The 21,127-nt window shown below is 40.4% G+C and overlaps 1 protein-coding gene across 8 annotated transcripts in view; it reads left to right on the top strand.

Annotated features, from left to right (window-relative positions):
* The window catches only part of SMAD1 (SMAD family member 1), an 80,002-nt gene that overhangs the window by 34,190 nt on the left and 24,685 nt on the right, over positions 1-21,127 (top strand). For all 8 annotated transcript variants that reach the window (XM_044767182.2, XM_014838122.3, XM_070504840.1 and 5 more), the window contains one exon: positions 1,586-2,167. In XM_044767182.2, the coding sequence (XP_044623117.1) occupies positions 1,768-2,167 (400 nt within the window). In that variant the 5' untranslated portion in view covers positions 1,586-1,767. The remainder of the gene's footprint in view (positions 1-1,585; positions 2,168-21,127) is intronic.

Below are 21,127 nucleotides of genomic sequence, written 5' to 3' on the forward strand. Positions count from 1 at the left end.
TTCAGTCTAGTATTAAGACGATTGTAGGCTGTGTTTCAGTATTAAAACTGGTCCTTTTCATTTTTGCCCTTACACTAGGTCATATCCCTCGAGGGGTCTCAACTGAAAGCCTTGTGTATTTACCAGAACCTCTTTTTCAGCAGGCCCTCAACTCCAGTTTTTTTGTTTCAACACTATGAGACTACTGAAGTCTCTGCTTCATTCTTTATCATCTTTCTTCTTGGCTGCTAGGTCTCTTGCTTCTTATAGCTTAGGCATTGGCAGATGCCTTGAGAAGAAAAGCAGTGAAGAATGTTCAGCTCACTCCATTGCTTTTCCCTTCTCTTCATCATCTTGGCCCCTCATGTCCTAAGTATCTTGGTTGCTCTTTGATTCCTTTAAAAAGCTGGGCTGTTTTTTTTTTTTTTTTGATTTTTTTTTGTGTTTTATTCAGTTTTCATAGTTATTTTTGAGAGGAGGTTGGTTTGATACATGCTGCTGTATTTTAGCTGGGGTGTATGCAAAGTTATCCTCTTTAAATCTTTTTCACCTTTTGTATTTTCATTTGGTGAAGAGTAACTAGGTTTAAATGAGACAGCTTGACTAAAGAATTTGGTACAGGGTGTGTTCATGTGCTTCATTCCTCTCATGTCAAATAAAAAGCAAATTTGAAAAAGTGAGAAATAAATTTCCTACCTTACTTGCCCTGTAGCCCATAGGCACAGGCTTGTTTACTGAGTAAATACCCTAAAATGTTGCTACGTTTGTGTAGTAGAAATATAACTACCTTTTTTAGCATGAGAGATACTTGAGGAACAAACCAAAAACAGATGTTAAGACTATAGTATTTTTTTCTTGTTGTTTTCAGTTTTTGTTGATTGAGGTATATCTTGAAATATATTTTTAGAGCCTCTGAATCTAAATGTGAAAAATTATATATCTGTCAAGAACTTGGATTTTTTTGTGTGCCAAGGTGTCTATTGTTTCTATCTCAGAATTCATGTAAACAGTAACATTATTAAACCATGTCTCAGTTCGTTTGTCTGTAAAATGGCAATGATTGTATTACTTAGCTGAAAGGATTATTTAAAGGACTAAATACTATGTATTAGTTTGCTTGGACTCCAGTTACAAAATATCATAGATTGGGTAGGTTAAGCAAGAAAATATGTCTCACAGTTCTGGAGGCTGGAAAGTCCAAGATCAAGGTTCCAGCCAATTCGGTTTCTGCCAAGAGCTCTTTTCCAGGCTTGCAGATGGCTGCCTTCTCTCTGTGTCCTCACCTGGCCTTTCCTCAGTGTGTGCTCATAGGGAGAAAGAAACCTTTCTTCCTCTTCTTATAAAGCCACCAATCCTATCAGATTATGGCCCCACCCTCATGATCTCATTTAACTTTAATTACTTCCTTAGAGGCACCATCTCCAAATAAAGTCACCTTGGGGGTTGGGACTTCAACTTGAGTTTTAGGGGGGTCATAATTCTCTCCATAGCAACTGTAATACATAAAAGCACTTAAAATAGTTCCTGGCCCATAGTAATTGTTTAATAAATTGTGGTTTTGTGGTACAGATGATTTAAAAGATTTTTTCCCTTTTTTCTCTTCTAGGTGCTGACCTTGGCTTACTTTTTGAAACACTAGGAATGGTAGTTTCTACTCTTCAGGACCTCAAAACTAAGGAGCTAAGGAGAACCCTACGTAAATAGAGTGAAGTCTGTTCCATTGTCCTTTGCATTTGGAGACTCCTTTATTTTACCAAATACAAAGATTCTCTAACCAGTGCAGTCATTATGAACGTGACAAGTTTATTTTCCTTCACAAGTCCAGCTGTGAAGAGACTTCTTGGGTGGAAACAGGGTGATGAAGAAGAAAAATGGGCAGAGAAAGCTGTTGATGCTTTGGTGAAAAAACTGAAGAAAAAGAAAGGTGCCATGGAGGAACTGGAAAAGGCCTTGAGCTGCCCGGGGCAGCCGAGTAACTGTGTCACCATTCCCCGCTCTCTGGACGGCAGGCTGCAGGTTTCCCACCGGAAGGGGCTGCCTCACGTCATCTACTGCCGGGTTTGGCGCTGGCCTGACCTTCAGAGCCACCATGAACTAAAACCACTGGAATGCTGTGAGTTCCCTTTTGGTTCCAAGCAGAAGGAGGTGTGCATCAATCCTTACCACTATAAGCGGGTAGAAAGCCCTGGTAAGTGAGTCCTTTTATATTGATGCATTGAGCAGATTCTAGTTGTGTAAGATATCAAAATAGTCCCTTTCCATGTTTTTAGTTGTAATTTTTAAATAATTAGGGGGAAATAGCATAGGTTTCTCAGCCCTTGAGTGTTCTAACAACTTAGTCCTCTGTAGTTAACTGTATTTCTTAGGAGCAGGGCTATGAAGATTGTCATAGTGGTGCTGATACCTCTAAGTTGTAACAAATTATTTTCTTTCTATATTTAGTTTTTGTGTTTCCCATTGGTTCTGTGCATTTCTTTAGACAAATTTAGCTAAGATTTTATTTCAAGGGAAGAAAATTAGGAAAGGAAAGAAGCATGGTGTTGTCATCCACATACTTCAGGGAAATACATCTTGAGGGCACTTGCCAGTGACCTGTACCACTTTGTTCTTAACAATAGCACCTTTTATCATCTCTGGTGGAATTTTGCTATGGCGTGTTATTCCCTCTGAAGGGTCTGAAGGAATTATGTTCTGCCATGGAATCATTTCATACTATTGCTTTATTAGATACTCCTAGTTTTGACATGTATGACGTTTTGGGGGGAAGTATAGTAAAGGATATACTTTAAAATTTGTATGGTTTTGCCCTCAGATTAAAATCCACATTTTAGACAGTTGCACCAGTTGGAAAGTGATTAGGCAATGTTAAGCACTTAAATATCTCATTCTCAGTTTGGAACCAATTTTGTTGATAGATTAGTTATTAATAGCTACTGGTTACAAGGGTTCCAGTGAGGCTGGGCGTTAGAATCGCATGGCTCCCCTCCCAGAACTTCTGATTCTGGCATCGCCCAGTCCCTGTGTTTTTAACAAGTACTTCAAGTGGTGCTGATGTAGCTATTGGGGTTTGGGAACTACTAAGCTAGATCATGTAGTAACATGGTTCTCAGATAAAAGGCATTATGGGTTTTCTAAGAATATTTAAGACATACAGAAAGAGTTTAAAGACCAGGGAATAATATAATACATCTTTGTATCCACCGCCCAGTTTAAGAAATCAAAGATTTCAAGTAAAACTGAAACTCTAGCTTATGTCTCTCTGATCCAGTTGCCTTCAGTAACTACTCTTCTGAATTTGATGATTAGAATTTGATGTTTATCATTCTCATGCACGCTTTTATACTGTTATTACATATATATGAATCTATGACAATATGTAATATTTTGTATGTTTAAAAGTATTATATAATGATATTGGAGTATCCTACAACTTGTTATATTCATTCAACATTATGTTTTTGTGATTTCTATATTATATACTTTAGGATTACCTTGTCAAGTTCTGTGAAAAATCCTCTGGAGATTTTATTGGGATTTCATTGATTTCATTTGGCAGAGGATTGACATAGTTATGCTCTAGTGCATAATATTTTTCTAAATTTATTTAGGTCTTTTTCTTTAAGTTTCCTCCATAAAATTCTTGCACATCTTTTGTTAGATTTATTACTAGATAACGGTTTGGTTTTTATTGTATCCTTTTTAAAGTTACACTTTGTTACAGTTGTTCTTGGCTAGGACTGTGCTTGCTTTTTTCCAGCAACTTTGCTAAATTCTCCTTATTCTAATATAGATATTCTTTACTGCTTGTTATCCCTGCTATGATGTAAATTTAAAGAAAAAACAACTCAACAAGAGATACATGGTCTTCTTTTAGCCTGAAATTGAGATGGAGCTAAGAGTTTCAGAGAATAAAAAGTAGTGTATAAGTAATACGTACAAGCAAGATTATCTAGGTGTGTGTTTGATCCTCATGATAATTTTAAGAGGTATGTAGGGAAGACTCTAATCCGACTTCACAAGCAACGAGACTGAGATCCCGATAAATTAAGCGAGCTGTGTGCCAGACAACTAAGATTCACTATTTAGAAAACACGGTGGATGTATTTTCTCTGCCCCCCACCCCACCCCCCAGCCATGTGTATTATTAACATCTCAGCTTTTAGCAGCTAGCACAGTTGAGTAAATTTTTGCTGTTAAATGAAAATACTAATTTTAATTTCTCTGTATGGTCATTTGTCCATTTTTTAGAGCTGAGTTTTCGGTCTATACCCTTTGACTATCGTCTTCCCTTCTTTGTTCATTTCATTGCTGTTACTGACACAAGATGAGAAGTTTTTTAAAAAGTTAATACTGAAATGATTTTGTTACTCTTAATAACTTACATGTAAAAGGTTTGATAGGGAGGAGGTGGAGAACCAGCTAAAATAAGACATTTGGAGCTTCCACGTATGTCATTTCATCCTCCCCTTTAGCCAAGAATCTGATGAGCCGTGCATAGAACAGTTCTAAAAAACTTTGAGGCTGAGGCCAAGATCTGTTGAATTTGAACATACCAGGATTTTACTTATATTTTTCATATTATGAAGTGGCTGATGTGGGAATAAGAACACATGGATTTTTTCCAGAAACCACTGTGAAGCTGCCCCTGCATCTCGAGGGGAGAAGCCCCACTAAATCAGAGCCTCAGCCCCTCACTCTCCCACAGTCGAGTAGACATTTGCCCTCTGTAATGCAGCATGGAACACAGCTGGTTGTTGTTTCTGTGAAATAGGGAAAAAGGGGTCTGGAGTTCTAAGCTGCAGATACATAGCTCAACACTGAATTACTTTGAACTGTGGAACTATATTACCTCAGATAAATTATTTCAAAGACCAGCTGAGCAGTTCAACCATCAGACAGTTAGGGCTCACAAACTTGGTGTTTTCTGCTGGTCCCCTGTTGAGATCTCTAGAGAAAAATTCAACAAAAATTGAGAGCCTTTAGAAGGCTTAGAGTAGTGGTTTTCAAAGTGTGTGGTCCCCAGACCAGCCGCATCAGCATCACCTGGGAACTTATTAGAAATGCAAGTTTTTAGACCCCTCCACAGACCGACTGAATCCAGTTCTGGGGATGGAGCCAGCAGTCTGTTTTGACAAGCTCTCGGGTGATTCTGATGCAGGCTAACGTTTGAGCACCACTGGTTTGAGGTCTCCAGGCCAGTCATCCAGTCCCATTGACTAGATGAAGTTGTCTGTTACTGAAAAGAGATGTTAATGAGTTAGTCTTTGGAATCGTTCATTGTTTTGAACTTTGTATATTCTGTTACAGGTATAAAATTGACTTGCTCTTTCTAGAATTTCCCTTCTTGCTGATATTCATTAAGATTAGTACTCTGATAGAATGTGATATAATTATTCTTTTGGGTATCTTTTGCTATCTCTGTTTCTTTGGCCAAAAACAATTTTATGGATTAAAGTAATTGTAGTTTTTCTTTAACCTATGCCATTAATTCTGTTATAAATGACAGAGTCTGAAAATTGTAGTGGGGGAAAAAACCGAAAGTTCTGGAAACACTTTGCGACAACTTGTATTCATCATAGTTAACAATGGCGAAGAGTGTGAGCGGGGAGAAACCTTCCTTTGGTGAAAGGACCTCTACCTGACCATTACTGGAAAATGCATCTTTGGGAAAGTAGGAAATGTTAAGAATTTCTTTTTCTGCAAGTGTGTGGACAGTTATAGGAAAGAGAAAGTTCGCGCAGCTTCTGAAGACTGTGACCCTGCTGATGATGTAACAGGTGACTGTTTACTTGAACTTTTCGTAGCCTTTAGAGTCAAGGCTGCTTATTAGTGGTTGGGTTAAATGTAGGTTTTCGTTTGCTTTGCCAAAGTAAATGCTGACAGTGGCGGAGTAAGTCATGCAACTGTGGGATTGAGAAGACCATTCAGCTGCTATCTGCTGCTATTAAAATGCCTTCATGGAGACTTCCTGTCATTTGACCTTTTTTTTCTTTTTTTATGTTTTTCACATGGTTCTTGAAAATTATCTTCCGTACTTTGAACTTAATCAACTTAAACGGCCGTATTAAACTTGAGCTTCCAATTCTGAGATTTCAGTTTTGATCTTTAAACACCCTTCCAGCTGCTTTCATTTTCAGCAGGATGGCTCCCAGCGGTTTAAAATTAAAATACACCTAAAATCCTCTTCACCTGTCGACTGAATGCGAGTTTTGACTCTCTCGCTGCCTCAGGCACCATGTAATTCGTGGCTTGGTAAATTTTACCTTAAAAAAGAAAGTCTTAGAATTATAGAAATGGAGAATGGATTGGTGGTTGCCAGAGGCTGAGGAGGGGCTGGGGGGCAGGAGGGGAGCGGGTGTGGCTGTAGAAGGGAGGGATCCCTGAGTTGATGGAAAGTTTCCATATCTCGGCTGTATCAGTGTCAATATTCTGATTGCGATGTTATTCTATAGTTTTGCAAGATATTACCATTGGAGAAAACTAGGTAAAGTGTAGGCAGGATTTCTCTGTATTATTTCTCACGGCTGCATGTGAATCTACAATGTAAAAAATAGTGATCTGTGAAAAGGCAGCTAGTTCAGTTCACGACTCAAACAGTCACACTGCTGCTTTTCCTCAGGACAACCATTGTACTTTGGTGTGCAGCAAAGGTGCTCTATGCGAACTTCTTATGTCTATGCGAACTTCTTATTTTGTCACAGAATATTAGAAAGATGTATACTCAAGGGTCGAGATTTAGTAAGATTAATATTTTTAAAAGCAAAAAGCACATTTTTTAAAATGTTTCTTCATACTGTGAATGTGTTTTTACTTGAGCCAATGATGACAAAACCTTCTAACAATGTTTTTGATTTTTGTCTTTAAGTCTTGTGTTAGTGTATCAGTTCAGAGATTGGGGTGGGGGAGTATTGTCTTTGCCTTCAGGTTTATCTGAATGGTGACATACGGGAATCTGATAACTGAAGTTGTAAGCCAGATATCAAGATGTGATCTTCACAAGGGTTTTGAAGATTTGGGACTAATTAGCAACATTAGCTATAAAAATTAAAACAAAGCATTATGACCTGTGTATTAGGGTTCTCCAGAGAAACAGAACCGATAGGAGATTTATCATAGGAATTGGCTCACAAAAGTTGGAAGGCTGAGAAGTCCCACAATCTGCTGTCTGCAGGTTGGAGAACCAGTTCCTGGTGGTATAGGTCCCAGTCCCAGCCCAAAGGCCCGAGAACCAGGAACACTGATGTCCGAGGGCAGCAGAAGATAGATGTACCAGCTCAAGTAAAAAAAGTAAATTTGTCCTTCCTCAGCCTTTTGGTTCTATTCAGGCACTCAGCAGATTGGAAAATGCCCACCTTCCATTCGTGAGTGCAATCTTCTTGACCCAGTCTGTTGATTCAAATGCTAATCTCCTCTGGAGACACCCCTACAGACACAGCCAGAAATAATGTTTTGCCAACTATCTGGGCATCCCTTAGCCCAGTTCAGTTGACACATAAAATTAACCACCACATCCTGTGTTCGTCTACATCTAAATTTCTCTGCATTCAAACAATTATGGCACAAAGACAACTCCTGAGGAACTGTGTCTCTCCAAGAAGGACTGGCATGTAACTACAGCACAGTGTGCCAAACAGAATAAAAGAAGTTTGGACCAGGGATGGGCCTGAAAGTGGCCACAAAAACGCTCACTCAACACTAACACTGCGTTCTAGTCTGTGTGGTGGTGCAGATATATGCATATTATATTTCCCTGTACACAGGATTTCAATCAGTTTACAAGAAGACATGCAGTAAAATAGAAAGTATTACTAATAAAGTAGACCAGGGAAAACAAACTAAAATGGAAGGCCAAGACTAAGGAAAATTACCACATATGGCTTCCTTAAGAGTTACCATGATACAGATATACTACTGTGTAGAGTTACGCTGTAATCCTAGTCTAGATGGTTCCCTAATACTTTTGGTGTGGGAGAGAGATGTGTTATGACATTGAGATGAAGGAAGGATGCTTTAAAAGCTATGAAAAGTACCTTTCAAAGCATTTGTGCCTGAAGGCTGGTTGGTGGAGAAGAGCCATTGAGGCAGTTTGCAGAGGCTTCCTTTGGGAGGGGCACCCTGTCCTTTACAGGTGGCCTTCCGCAGTCCACTCAGGGCTCCTATCATCTGTCCACGTGGAAGTTCCATTTTGAAAAAGCTTTTGGTCACTACTTCTGCTTCTGTCCAAGCTCAACAGCCAGCCAAGTGGACACGGAGTTTAGATGGTGAACTTTTCTCCAAGATATTATCATTGGCATTTGGCTTGTGTTTGATAATTTCATCAGTCATCTACAATATTGCTAGAAACACATTCAGTAATATAATTATGAGTAGGATTTTATACCTAGATCTTTTAGTGGATTCCATATTCCTTTTTCTCTTTCTTTTTTTAAGATTGGCACCTGAGCTAACAACTGTTGCCAATCTTTTTTTTTTCCTGCTTTTTCTACCCAAGTCCCCCCAGTACATGGTTATATATTTTAGTTGTGGGTCCTTCTAGTTGTGGTGAGTGGGACGCAACTTCAGTGTGGCCTGACAAGCGGTGGCATGTTCGTGCCCAGGATCTGAACCAGTGAAACCCTGGGCCACTGAAGCAGACTGCGCAAACCTAACCACTTGGCCACAGGGCTGGCCCCCATATTCTTAAATCTAAGGCAAAATGTGAAGTTTATTATTCCGGGGGTTTTTTTCTGAGCAGCTCTTCCTAGTGCATTATTTGGGGCATTGGTTTTGTTATTTATTAATTGATGAATGTATGGAAAGTTAGCAGTTACTGGTTACTTTTGCATAAATTCTGAAAGTACATAAACTGAAGGAGACATCTAGACAATTATGTGATTTATTTCTGGGTAGAATTTTTCTGTTGCTAAATCTACTCCAATTTGAAATGTTGAGACTATACGACTATACTCTACGGATTATACAAAGTATCTTTCTCATACTTGTGCTTTCCCAACCATTATCCTCCATTCTTTTTCTCTCTGTGATATTAGCTGTTTTCAGCTCTGACTTCTTTAAAGTTCAGCTCTCTTCTACCCACCACTGCTAGTTTAATAGGGCCGAAGGAACACTAGCCAGCTAGCGGCCGTTAAACACAAAACACACAAAAAATGGCTGATGAAAAAGAGCAATTTTGAAAACCGTAAGAAAAAAAAATTGGTCATAATAAATGAAAGAAGTAGCATATACAATGATTGCAATTGTGTGCAAATAATATTTTAAATTAAAAGGAAAAACCTACCTGATACTTCCAAGACTAGCTTTGGGTGAAAGAATATTGAGACTTGTGAGTGGTGCTTTTTGGCTTCTTATCCGCCCACGTGCATCATCCTCAAACAGTGCTTTCTTGTGGGTTTAGGAATGTTTTGTGTGTTTGGGTGGGGGAGTCACAGGTGATTTGCTCCCGATGTTGGGAGTGCCCTGTGCCCTTGACAGACACTTGGAAAAGTGAGAGAAAGAAAAAGGAAGGTGGGCTTATGTCAGGATCTCAGGCTGATTATCTCGGTTTTGCTTTCAGCTTCCTTGGTACCAGATATCAAAAGGCTCAAAGAAAAGACTGGAGTTTTCCCCCTCAAAATGTATGTCCCATCCCCTTGTCTTTTTCTCTTGAAAATATTCTCTTGAAAGACTCGGCATTATGCCTAATGATCGTGAATTAGCCAAACCTCTGCCTTGATATTTGGAAAAATGAGATTTGTTTGGGGAGGAGATAAGGAAGCAAAGAGAGGATATTTATTTTGAAGAGCAGACCTGGGACCCTGGCAACTGTAGGGTACTGCAAGCGCCGTGTTATAAATCTCAGAGGGCCTGAAGAATGGGAGAGCTAAAAACACCCAGATTTTGTTAATTGGCCAGCTTGGCTGGGTTTAGTGTAGTTCTTAGATACTGGTGTTAGGACCAGTTTGAAAGGCTGCGGACTCATCTGTTTCCCCTGTGTCAACAGCACCTCTTCCCCATGGTGGGAGATGGGGAGATAAACCCTTGCCGCTTACTGTTCCACCTTCCTAATTATCAACGCCCTCAACAGGGTTTCTCCACCCGGTGACCTTTAGCACTGAAGCCTGCCTGTCATACTCTGTTGCAGGTCTGCTACAAGCCACGTGGGTTATGTAACGAGAAGAAACTGTAACTTCCCTGATAAAAGATGTAGAGTCTGGAAACCTGGGCTGTGTTTAAGTAAAAAGTTTTATGTCAACAAAGGACTGTTTGGCAAATTTTTTCCCCAGTTCTTTGAATCGTCATTATTACGCTTTGGAATCTTAGCAGACCTTGCAAAGGGAGATCAGGTTTACGTTCTACTGCATCGCCACCTCGGTTCAAAACAGCTCTCCAAGAGATGCTGCTCTTCTTAGTTCTTCCCTCTTTCTCATGAAAGAGCCTTTCTTAATCTGAGTAGTGGTCAGGTTTACGTAGTCACACATCACATTCGCCGGACCACCTGCCTGCTTGCCTGTTTGGGATTTTCAGTCACAATAAGGCAAAAGGAGAACCTATGGTTTGTATCAGTGGTGTTTGGGCAGCTTTTGGTAAACATGTATATGACCACAGAGTGGCATTGTCTTGTCTGTTTTCCCCATATGTTTCCCTGACAGTTGTATGTAGCCAGCTCTGTGGCAGGTTCAGCAGTATTTTTTCTGTGGCAGTGTCTTTGAGCATCTGTAAAGTGTATCCAGGGTATGGTAGTGGACAGGTATTTAAGTAAGATGATCAAGTTAGGAAATAGTTGTGGGTAAATGCTTTTGAAACACATAACCTATAGCTTTTAAATGGGAAAAAACAGCTCATTTTAACATGAATTGTTTTAAAAAAAGAAAATGGATGGGAGCATGTCACAAGGACATACGGGTCAGCTTGAAGGGGCTGCCCTGGCTAAATCAGACAGTTTTGTCAACAAAATAATTAAGGACAGAAATGAATAATAAACCATGGCGGGTGGGATACAAACAAGAGTCCATGCTGATAGTAAATAAATGGGGAGAAGGGAGGGCCTCTTGCTCACAGTAGAATGTCTCCTGTTGACTGGGAAATGTGGAGAGTGGAGTTTTTTACGGAAATTTAGGACAAATAAGACCATTTAAAGGAGGTACGTATTTTTTCTAGTTGTGAGGTTAAAATGTCATCAGGCAGAATCTGGAGTCAAAAGGCCTGTACTAAAATGTTGGCACTTGGTGTCTTTGACCTTCGGCCACTTGTTCTCTGTGAGCTTGTGTTTGCTAACCTGTGAAATGGGGAGTGATTAGATCTACTTTCCAGGGTTGTGGCGAGGATTAAATTAAATAATATATGTTGAAAAGGCTTTTTTTTTTCTTGAAAAATAATGTGGCTGAAACATTGAAATAAGGAACATAACTTCTGTACACATCTTCTTTAGAATAAAAACAATTTGTAATAAGTTTTCACTAAACAAATCTTCAGAAAACTAGTGATAATAGTTACAATAATAATAATAGTAAAAATAGTTCCTTATTATGCTTGCTTTGTGCCAGGCACTGTGCTTATCACTTACCATGTGTTCTCATTTAATCCTGACTACAATTATAAGAGGTCCCGACAGGGCCACTGGGATGCAGTTTGGGTAAGCTGTCGCAAGCTTGTAACGGAAGAGCCAGAATTCAAATTGACGTCTAACTCCAGAATCCATGCTCCTAACCGCCACCCTGAACCGCTTCCCGAAGTAGTTTTTTCCACCTTTATCAATTTTCTCTCTTTAGCAAAGGGGAAGGGTATCCAGAGTTTTAGTAGTAGAGCGTGTGATCTGAAATGCATATTTGCACCAGCTGCATGAATTTGGAGTTGATGATGGTAAGTTGGGAGAGTCCACACCTGCGATTCAAGTGTTTCTGGAGGCTTTGTGTTTATTTCCCATTGGTCAATAATCTTCATCATTAGATAACAAGTATCTGTTTCACTAATCTATTTAATGGGGTCAGATGTGAACGCAAAATGAGAATTAATTACATTCAGCTGCCATTACAAATTAAGCCATGCAGCCTGGTGTGACACCTGGGGATGGTCATTTACATATCAGTAGCTGATTAGGCCCGCCAGGCCAACTGCTTTACTTACGTATAATAGTAATCACCCCTCACTGAGTGCTTTACCCCCGCCCAGGAACTTGTTAAAACTAACCTGTGCAACAGTGAGAGAGACACCAGAGCACAGTGGCTAAGAGGCTAGATTCTGGAGCCAGACTGCCTAGGATTGAATCCTGTCTCCATTTAGTTGGTGGTTACATATTCATAGGCAAGCCACTTAATCTCTATCCCTCAATACCCACTTTTATGAAGTCCAGGTAATGATAGTGCCTAGGTCAGTAGTTATAAGGATTAAATGAGTTAATACTTGGTATAGCACTTGGCATATATAAGCACTATATAAATGTTAAATAAAAAGACGATCTGAGAGAAGTATTAGTTTAAAGAGTAAATTGCCGCTGTTAATTGGCTGGTAAAGTAATTGAGTAGGGCTTCCCGTTTCAGAAGTCGAAAACTAGAACCCCCCTCTGACTGTCGTTCTACGTCTTGTGCGCCTCATGAAGGATCTTTCTCCTCGTGATATTTTGAGCTTACACCCTGAAGTTTTTCTACCTCTAGCAAACTATGAAGTCTCTCATAACCTAGCACCTTCCTTCTGTGGCAGTGAAGAAAATGAATATTTGGCAAAGGAAAGGAAAGGAAGCTGGGGGGAGGATGGGAAGAGAGGACACAGGGAGCGAGCCCGGTCGAGAGCCCGCCGTGCGCGCCTGATCCTCCCAGAGCTGGTGGGGGGGGGGGGGGGCGGGTTTTATTATTTCTGTGCAGAAACGGGCGGAAACTGTGCTGCCTCACTTCACAGAGCTAGGACCCTGGGCTGTCTGGATCCAAAGCCACTGCTTTTTCCGTGATACCATGCTGCCTGACCAAAAAATTGTACGCTTAATGAATTTTCCTGTCAATTTAGTACAAGGCCATGCTGGTCTTTTCCCTGTCTTTCTAATTGTAATCTAAATACCTGAGAATTGGGACTGATACTCTTACAGAATTTTAGAGGTAGAGGGATGATCTCTAGAAATTTGACTTAAGGTGAGAAAACTGAAGTTCAGGTTCCACAGCTAGTTAGAGAGAGAGGGGGAGCCGGAGAGCTAGTGCAGTGTGGCCAGTGAGTACTCACTCCTCATCTTCCTTCACCCACTCTCCAGGAGGTTCTGACTGAAGACGTCTGCGAGGACGGACAAGAACCTGCCTCTTTAAACAGTAATCTTGTTAATTCAGATGCAGGGAGCCTGAGGACTGTACTTTGAGAAAGCTGATCTGTATTAATCAGTTTATAATAAAAAGTCCAGAAATAGTAATATAATTCACAAGCACACATTAATTGAAAAAACTGTTATTAAGGACCTGTTATGTGCCAGACACTGGATGATACAGAAGAAAGAAAACCCAATTCTGTCCTCAAGGGGCTTATGGTCTGGGTGAGGTAGAGTCAGATTAGCAATAAAATGGGGCCAGCCCCATAGCGTAGTGGTTAAGTTCCATGCGCTCTGCTTTGGCAGCCCAAGTTCAGTTCCTGGGCCAGACCTACACCACTCAGCAGTAGCCATGCTGTGGTGGTGACCCACATACAAAATAGAGGAAGATTGGCACAGATGTTAGCAACAATCTTCCTCAAACAAAAAGAGTAAGATTGGCAACAGATGTTAGCTCAGGGAAAATCTTCTTCAGCAAAAAAAGAAAAAAATAGCAATAAAATGTTACAGATGCTATGATGAAAGTCTTGTTTTGGCCACGTTAGAGCACAAAGCGAAGAGGAACTTGTTTCTCCTGGCAGTGGCACCATAAAAGAGATGACGTTAGAAATGGACTTGGAAATATGGCCAAGTGAGCAAAGGTGTAGGAGTATGAAACTAGCAGATGAAAACTTCCAGAAGCTGGGATGACTGGGTCAGGAGTAGGGTGAGAGGACAGTGACCTCAAAGGTATTTGGAGCAGGAACCCGGATTAAGTCACGGGGTCGGAGAAGGTGTACTGTGGGTGCATAATCTCACAGATAAGATGTATTTCAGGGAAGTTATCTGTGGCATAAAAGAGAATCACTGGCCTGGAGTGATGTAGGAAGTTGGGTTCTCAGAAGTTGAGTTAGATTTAGGCTATTTTTAAGTAAATTTAGTGGGTTTTTTTTAAGCTTCAGGATACCGTTACTGAGTACAGTTCATTTCTCTGTTTATATTCGAATTGTATTCACGTTTGTCTTCTATTCATGTGTTTGTGCTCAAGAGTAATTGATGTATTCCTAGAAAGTGTATCCTATAAAGTTGCTACCTTTAGACAAAATTATCTTATCTTTTGAAAAGATGTTCCCCGAAAAAGCTGAACAGGAGAATGGAAAGAGAATTGTAAAAACAACTTCCGCAGGTGCTGTGCGGTCGTACTGAGTAATGTAGTCTGTCGGTTAGGAGCGGACCTTGATTCCAGCCCTGGCTCTCAGTGTAGCAGCTGTGTGACCTTGGATGTGTTACCAAGCCAGGCTGAGCCGGCTTCCTCGTCTGTAAACTGGAGCCAGACAGCGGCCGTCCTGCTCTGTTCTGCACCTGCAGCGCCCCGCATGGGGCCTTGCCCGGGGTCCGTGTTCCACGGGCATGTATGTAGTGCTCGGGGCTTCAAACCCTCCCTACCATCACCGCACCACCAGTAAGCAAGAGTAGACGAGGTGCCACCACTCAGAGATTTTTGGCTATATTTTCATTAAAATTTAACCTCGATTAAGGGTTCTGAGAATCCCTTCTTCAGTGTCAAGTTTCCCTGACACATCCGTAGGTAAGGAATTTTATTTCATAAAGGCATATACTATTAGCTTTTATGTGGCTTACCCTCTCCACCACTTTCTACTTTAAATGTTTCTATTTAGAAGGTCACTGAACACACACTGTCTCTAGGGACATCTGTCTAGTACAGATTTGATACTGGGCACAGATGCTTTGGCAGCTTGGCCTCCCACCCCTCACCCCCTGCCCCACCTGTTTTCAAAAGAGAATTGCAGCAGCTGGACTGACTCTCAGGCCATTCTTCTGTTAGTCCTGGGCCACCTTCCTGCTTTGAGGTGACCTCACTGAAGTGTCCTGAGCCCCAGCTGCGATGCGGTCTGGCAGTGGACTTTGTACACTGTGGAGCTCCAGATGTTCATAAAGCAGCATTATCATCAGTCAGAAGACTTGCAGGATTTACGGTGGGAAGGCCCCTTGGAGTTCAAGTTCCTTGCCCTTTGGAGTGAGGAAATTGAGACCCTGAGAACTTAAGGGCTTTGCTCAAAGTCACAAAGGTAGTTATTATCAAAGCCAGGCCAGAACGCGGGTGTCCTGATGCTTTCCCATCTGTCTTTTCCAAGTCTTGGGAACTAAACAGCATTATCTGTGGTACTGGGTAGCAGCTATATTTGCCATCATGTCTGTGTGGATATAGGCAGGGCCCCAGCAACTTTGTTATCAGAACACTCTTGGGTGTTTAAAAAAATAGCTTGTTGGGGCCTCGTGGCATGGTGGTTAAGTTCTGCACACTCTGCTTTGGCGGCCTGGGGTTTGCAGGTCTGGATCCTGGGTACAGACCTACACACTGCTCATCAAGCCATGCTGTGACAGCATCCCACATGCAAAATGGAGGAAGATTAGCACAGATCACCAAAAAGAAAAAGCTTGTCCACAATCCTTTGCCAGATCACAGGCCAGGGGGGATTTGTCAGCCTTCATCTCGTGACTGGACTCTGATTCCACTGACGACTTGGTGAGAGAATGTCAGAGTGCTTCAAAATCCTGGAACAGCTCACGAATCTAGAGGCTGTACAGGAACGCTTTCCAGAGCTCAGCCCCTCTTTCCAGTTTTAGCTTTTTCATACCTTTTCCTTGTGCCCTGGCAACGCAGAAAAGCTGAGTCCAGTAGCAGAATCACAAATGTCTCCTGAAACTCGCTTCCTGAGACTTTCTTAGCTTGGTTTGTTACCCTGTTGACTGGAAAGGGGATTTTATTTTTTTAACTGAAAGAGATGCGTAAATACTTTGAAAAGCAGAGGTACATCACTGAGAAAAGGTGGAAATCTGACTTTTTTTCTTTCTGAGAGGTCAGGATAAGAAGGGAAGATAACTTCCTCCTATAGAGACGCAGTAATTAGAGATTTTCGAGTGGGTGGAGGGAGGGGTGGTAAAATCGTCTAGGATCCTTTTCCCCCCAGAATACACTTGAGGAGGTGGTACGAGACCAGCTCGGGGTTCGACCTCCTAGAATATAGAAATGACACACCACAGTCTGATTTTTATATGGTTCAAATCAAAAAGAAATTCATGTGTGTAAAGAAAGGTGTTTTAACATTGGGCTCCTCTTTCAAACCAGATTCTTGTAATTCAAATTACCCAGTAGGAGCAGCCTTTAAAGGGAAGCCGCAAACTTTAGTCATTGTTTGAAGTTGCCAAGTAGGAGTAAGCTTATCAGTGTGCTGAGGAAGAGGGTTCCCCAGAGGAGTCGTTGCTCCCACATTTCTGTTTGCCATAAAGTAGAAGTAGCCTGAAACATGGAAAGACATCTCAAGAGGAAGGCATTCCGCACTCTCTCTCCCTTCCTATTTCTGACCTGAGTCAGGCCCAGAGTTTGCAAATCCTGTTTCTTTCAGCTGTATTATAAACCTCTCACCCAAGAAATGAGAGTTGCACATAGAGGGTATGTTTAAACATGGATAATTGGTCTGTTGATTCTTTCCTTTTACCCCAATAGAAAACAAGTATCTTAATTATTCCTTACCTGAAATATTGCTGAAATGAAAGGAATAAGAATGGGGGGATGTGCCCGCGGTGTGCGTGCTGGGGAGAGAGCAGCATTGTCCCGTCAGAGTCTGCACGGGCGAGAGGTGCCCAGGCCTCGTTAGTTTAGAGCAGCTTGTATGTGTGGGCTTGACCCTGCCTAACTAGCTTCCCCATGTCGCTTCTCTTCCACATCAATCCTACTCTCTAGGGCTACAGCTGTTCCAGACCTCAGACTGATCTTTCCTCACCTGAATTTAATTAGTTATTGTTTATAGTTTGAATGACCATATAATTTATTGTCCAGGCCAGGACACTTTTGAGAATCACAGGGGTCACCATTAATAATTCTTTCAGAAAACAAGTACAAATTGAGAGTGTCCCAGGGAAGCCAAAACATATAGATGTCCTTCTTGGAAGGCTTCAGACGGCACAAATCAGATTTGACCATGATTTATCTATTATGCATCGTTAGGGAGTTCTGTACTTCTCATAACTGAGCTTAATTAAATTAGACTGGAGTTTTCTCCTTTAAATTGAGTGACCTGAACTTTAATTTGTCCAGAAACACTTCCGGAATTGATTCTACTCATCCATCTCTTAAACAAACTCTATAGAACCTCATTTCATATTCTTGGAGACTTGGAGTCATTGAGGCAGTAGGACATCGTGGTTGAGAGTGCTCATGGCCTACATCTCAACACTTTCTAAGTGACCTTAGGTCAGTTACCCCTCAAAGCACTCTTACTTGGAAAATGTTATAATGTGCTCAGCATGGTTCCAGGCTTACAGCAAATATTTGTGGTGGTAGTGGTGTTAAGTGAATTTGTGGAATGTGATGATAACCTAAAACTCGATTTGATGAGCGTCTTCTTGCTTCTACAGAAATGTTCTTAGTTCTAGAGTCTAGTTTTATATCTTACCTGTCTGCTTCCTTGCTGTCACCAGTCACTTTTTAGTCTAATTTTCTGAGAAATTAATAACTTGTTAGAATTGTGAAACTGAGCAATTTGGAAATCTACACATTCAAACTAGGGTACTACCACCCACCCCAGCACAGCATGCCATACTGGAGACTCAAAGCCATAGACAACATGGCACGTCTTTCTGGAGTATCAATTTTACTTGATTGTAAGTTATTAAAAAATACCGTTTTTACATTTGTTAAGTAAAAATGTATCTTATTAATTTGGTAAGATAAAGCAAAATTTCAATGTAATTTCGCAGTTCCAGTGGAGGTGCTGGGACCCCAGATTAGTTCACTCTCCTCTATCACTGACATTTACTTTGGTGGAAAAGGTTGAGAAATACTGGGAAAATGTTTCTCAGAAAGATTCTGAGGGTAATTTTAGGGGTTTTGAAGTCTTGGGTGCAGCTGTTTGTTAGAGGGTGAAATTGAACATTAGGTAAATTTGACAGAAAAGTTCTCTTCCAAGAGTGTGTAGGATATCGATTTATTTTTCACCTTGCAGTTCCGCTTGTTAACTTTTAAGAGCCCACACAAGACATTGGATGTTTTAAATGTTATCACCAATTTTAGCATGAGACTTCCTTGCAGCTCTTTACTTTTGATATCTTCAGTTGGTTTTCACTGTTAAGAGTTGGTATGTCTGGCATAGCAAAGTGGAATTCCTGTCCTCGATGGGGATTCTGAATTGGGACGTGTACATTTTATAGCCCCAGAAGTTGAGATGGTAGGATAAAACTGTTTTAATTGGGACTGTAGCACTATTGAGAGTTCAGAGTAATGCTTGTCAAACCTTGAAGATGGGTTTGGAAAAGGAATAGATAATAGAAGATTTTAGCCAGTTTGTAAGAGTAGTGGAAGACAATTTTAAGTTGCCTCTTCACATTGATGTTTTGAATGACTTCATTGAGGAATAATTGTCATGGAGTAAACTGCACGTGTTTAAAAGGTACAATGTGATTAGTTTTGGCATATACCTGTGAAAACATCACCACAATCAGGATGATGAACAGACTCATCACCCCCAAAAGTTTGCTCCTGCATGTTTGCGCTCCCTCCCTCTCCTCATCCCCAGGCAGCTTCTGATCTGCTTTCTGCCACCATACACTCGTTTGCATATTCTAGATTGTATATGCATGGAATTATACAGAATACAATCTTTTCTTGTCTGCCTTCTCTTTGCATATTATTTTGAGATTCATCCCTGTTGTGTGAATCAACATTTCGTTCCTTTTTGTTGAGCAGTATTCCATTGTATGGATGTACCATAATTTGTTCTTTCATTTCCTGTGGCCATTTGGTTTTTTTCCAGTTTTTGGCTATCACAAGTAAAATATACACATCTGTGTGTATGTTTTCATTTTGCTTAGGTAAATACCTAGAAGTAGAATGATTAGGTTGTGTGGTAGGTGCATGTTTAGCTTTATAAGAACCTGCCAAAATGTTGTCCAAAGTGTTGTACTATTTTACATTCCAGCCAGCAATGTATGAGAATCCCTGTTGCCAACACTTGGTGTGGCCAATCCTTTCAATTAAAAATTATTATTGTGGAAAATATACATAATGCTTATCGTTGTAAGCATTTGTAAGTGTGCAGTTCCACGGCATTAAATACATTCACAGTGTTGTATAACCATTACCACCATCCATACTCAACACTTTCTCCTCATACCCAACAAAAACTGTACCCATTAAACAATAACCCCTCCTTTTCCCTTCCCCCAGCTCCTAGTAACCACTATTCTGCTTTTCGTGTCTATGAGTTTGCCTATTCTAAGTCCTTCATGTAAGTAGAATCATAAAATATTTGTCCTTCTCTGTCTGCCTTGTTTCCTTAAGCATAATGTTTTTAAGGTTCATCTTCTTTGGTGAAGAGTCTGTTCAGATCTTTTGCTTAATTTTTAATTGGATTGTTTCATTTTTTATTAATGAGTTTTGAAGTTCTTTATATATTCAGGACACAAGTCCTTTATCAGATCTGTGATTTGCAGCTGTTTCTTTTGAGTCCATGGCTTGAATGTGTTAAGTGTAAGACAGCACTTCAAAATAAATCAAATATCCTCAGATAGGCATTTGGGGGGAAAATCAGAAATTTCGGAAACTAAGTACAGAAATGGACAAAATTTGGAAGAACGTCAATGAGAGTTGATGGAGCTCAGAAAATAAATTTAAGAGAGGAAAACATTTCATAAATAAAGAATAAATTACAATGTACCAAAGGGATAATAGATTCATATTAAAATGTGATAAGGTTCATTGAAGAAAGGCAGGAAAACAGCTAAAAGAATGAATACGAGATTTCTTTTCTTTTTTTTTAATTAATTTATTTATTTTTAAAGATTTTATTTTTCCTTTTTCTCCCCAAAGCCCCCCAGTACATAGTTGTGTATATTTTAGTTGTGGGTCCTTCTAGTTGTGGCATGTGGGATGCCACCTCAGCATGGCTTGCTGAGCAGTGCCATGTCCATGCCCAGGATCCGAACCAGCGAAACCCTGTACCACTGAAGCAGAGCGCACGAACTTAACCCCTCGGCCACGGGGCCGGCCCCTGAATAGGAGTTTTACAAAGATGTAAAAAGGGTCTGAGAGAAAGCAATTGGAGTGGGCAACAAAGAAGACCCAGTATATGTATAATTGGAGCTCCCAAGTTCCCAGAGACGGTAGAACAGGACTAATATTTAAAACTATAATTCAAGAAAACTTTGCAGAAATTAGAGAAAACCTAAATCTACGTAGTGAAAGGACTCACCATGTACTTGGGAAAATTGACCTAGAATGATTAACTTTGACATATATCCTAGTAAAACTTAGAACTTTAAAGACAAAGAAAAGTCCTCAGGGCCTCCACACAAAAAAAGCACATTGCTTATAAAGGCAAGAAAGTAAGGCTGAGATCAGACTTCTTGAAAGCTTTGTATGGAGTGAGCAACAGTGAAAAACATTTTAAGAAGCTTAAGGAAATCAAGGGCAAGCCAAGCTCTCCTTCAAGTATCAAGGCTGTAGAAAAAGTTTTAAATGCACAAGAACTCATGGAGTACTGTTACAGTGAGCTGTTCCCTGAGGAATCTGCCAGGGCAACTTTATTCAACTAAGAGACGATTGGGGGAAATTTGGCAAAAGGACTGGTGGGGAGCATTTAATATATTTGATTGTAGAGATAAGACTAAAATAAGAGGGTGATATGGGTGAAAAAATAGTATATAAACCTTAGATGTTCTGACAAAATAGAGTACAACTTTAAAAATGGAATAGAAGAATAGAGAAAGAAGAATAAGATCATTTATTGTTTATAGATAATCAATGAGAGTCAAAAGCCAACATTTAAAACTGACCATCTAGACAGTGTAGGGTGAAGTAAGGAACAAATGAAGATTGAAGACACACTA

The sequence above is a fragment of the Equus asinus genome, chromosome 3, assembly GCF_041296235.1.
Source record: "Equus asinus isolate D_3611 breed Donkey chromosome 3, EquAss-T2T_v2, whole genome shotgun sequence".
Lineage (NCBI taxonomy): Eukaryota > Metazoa > Chordata > Mammalia > Perissodactyla > Equidae > Equus > Equus asinus.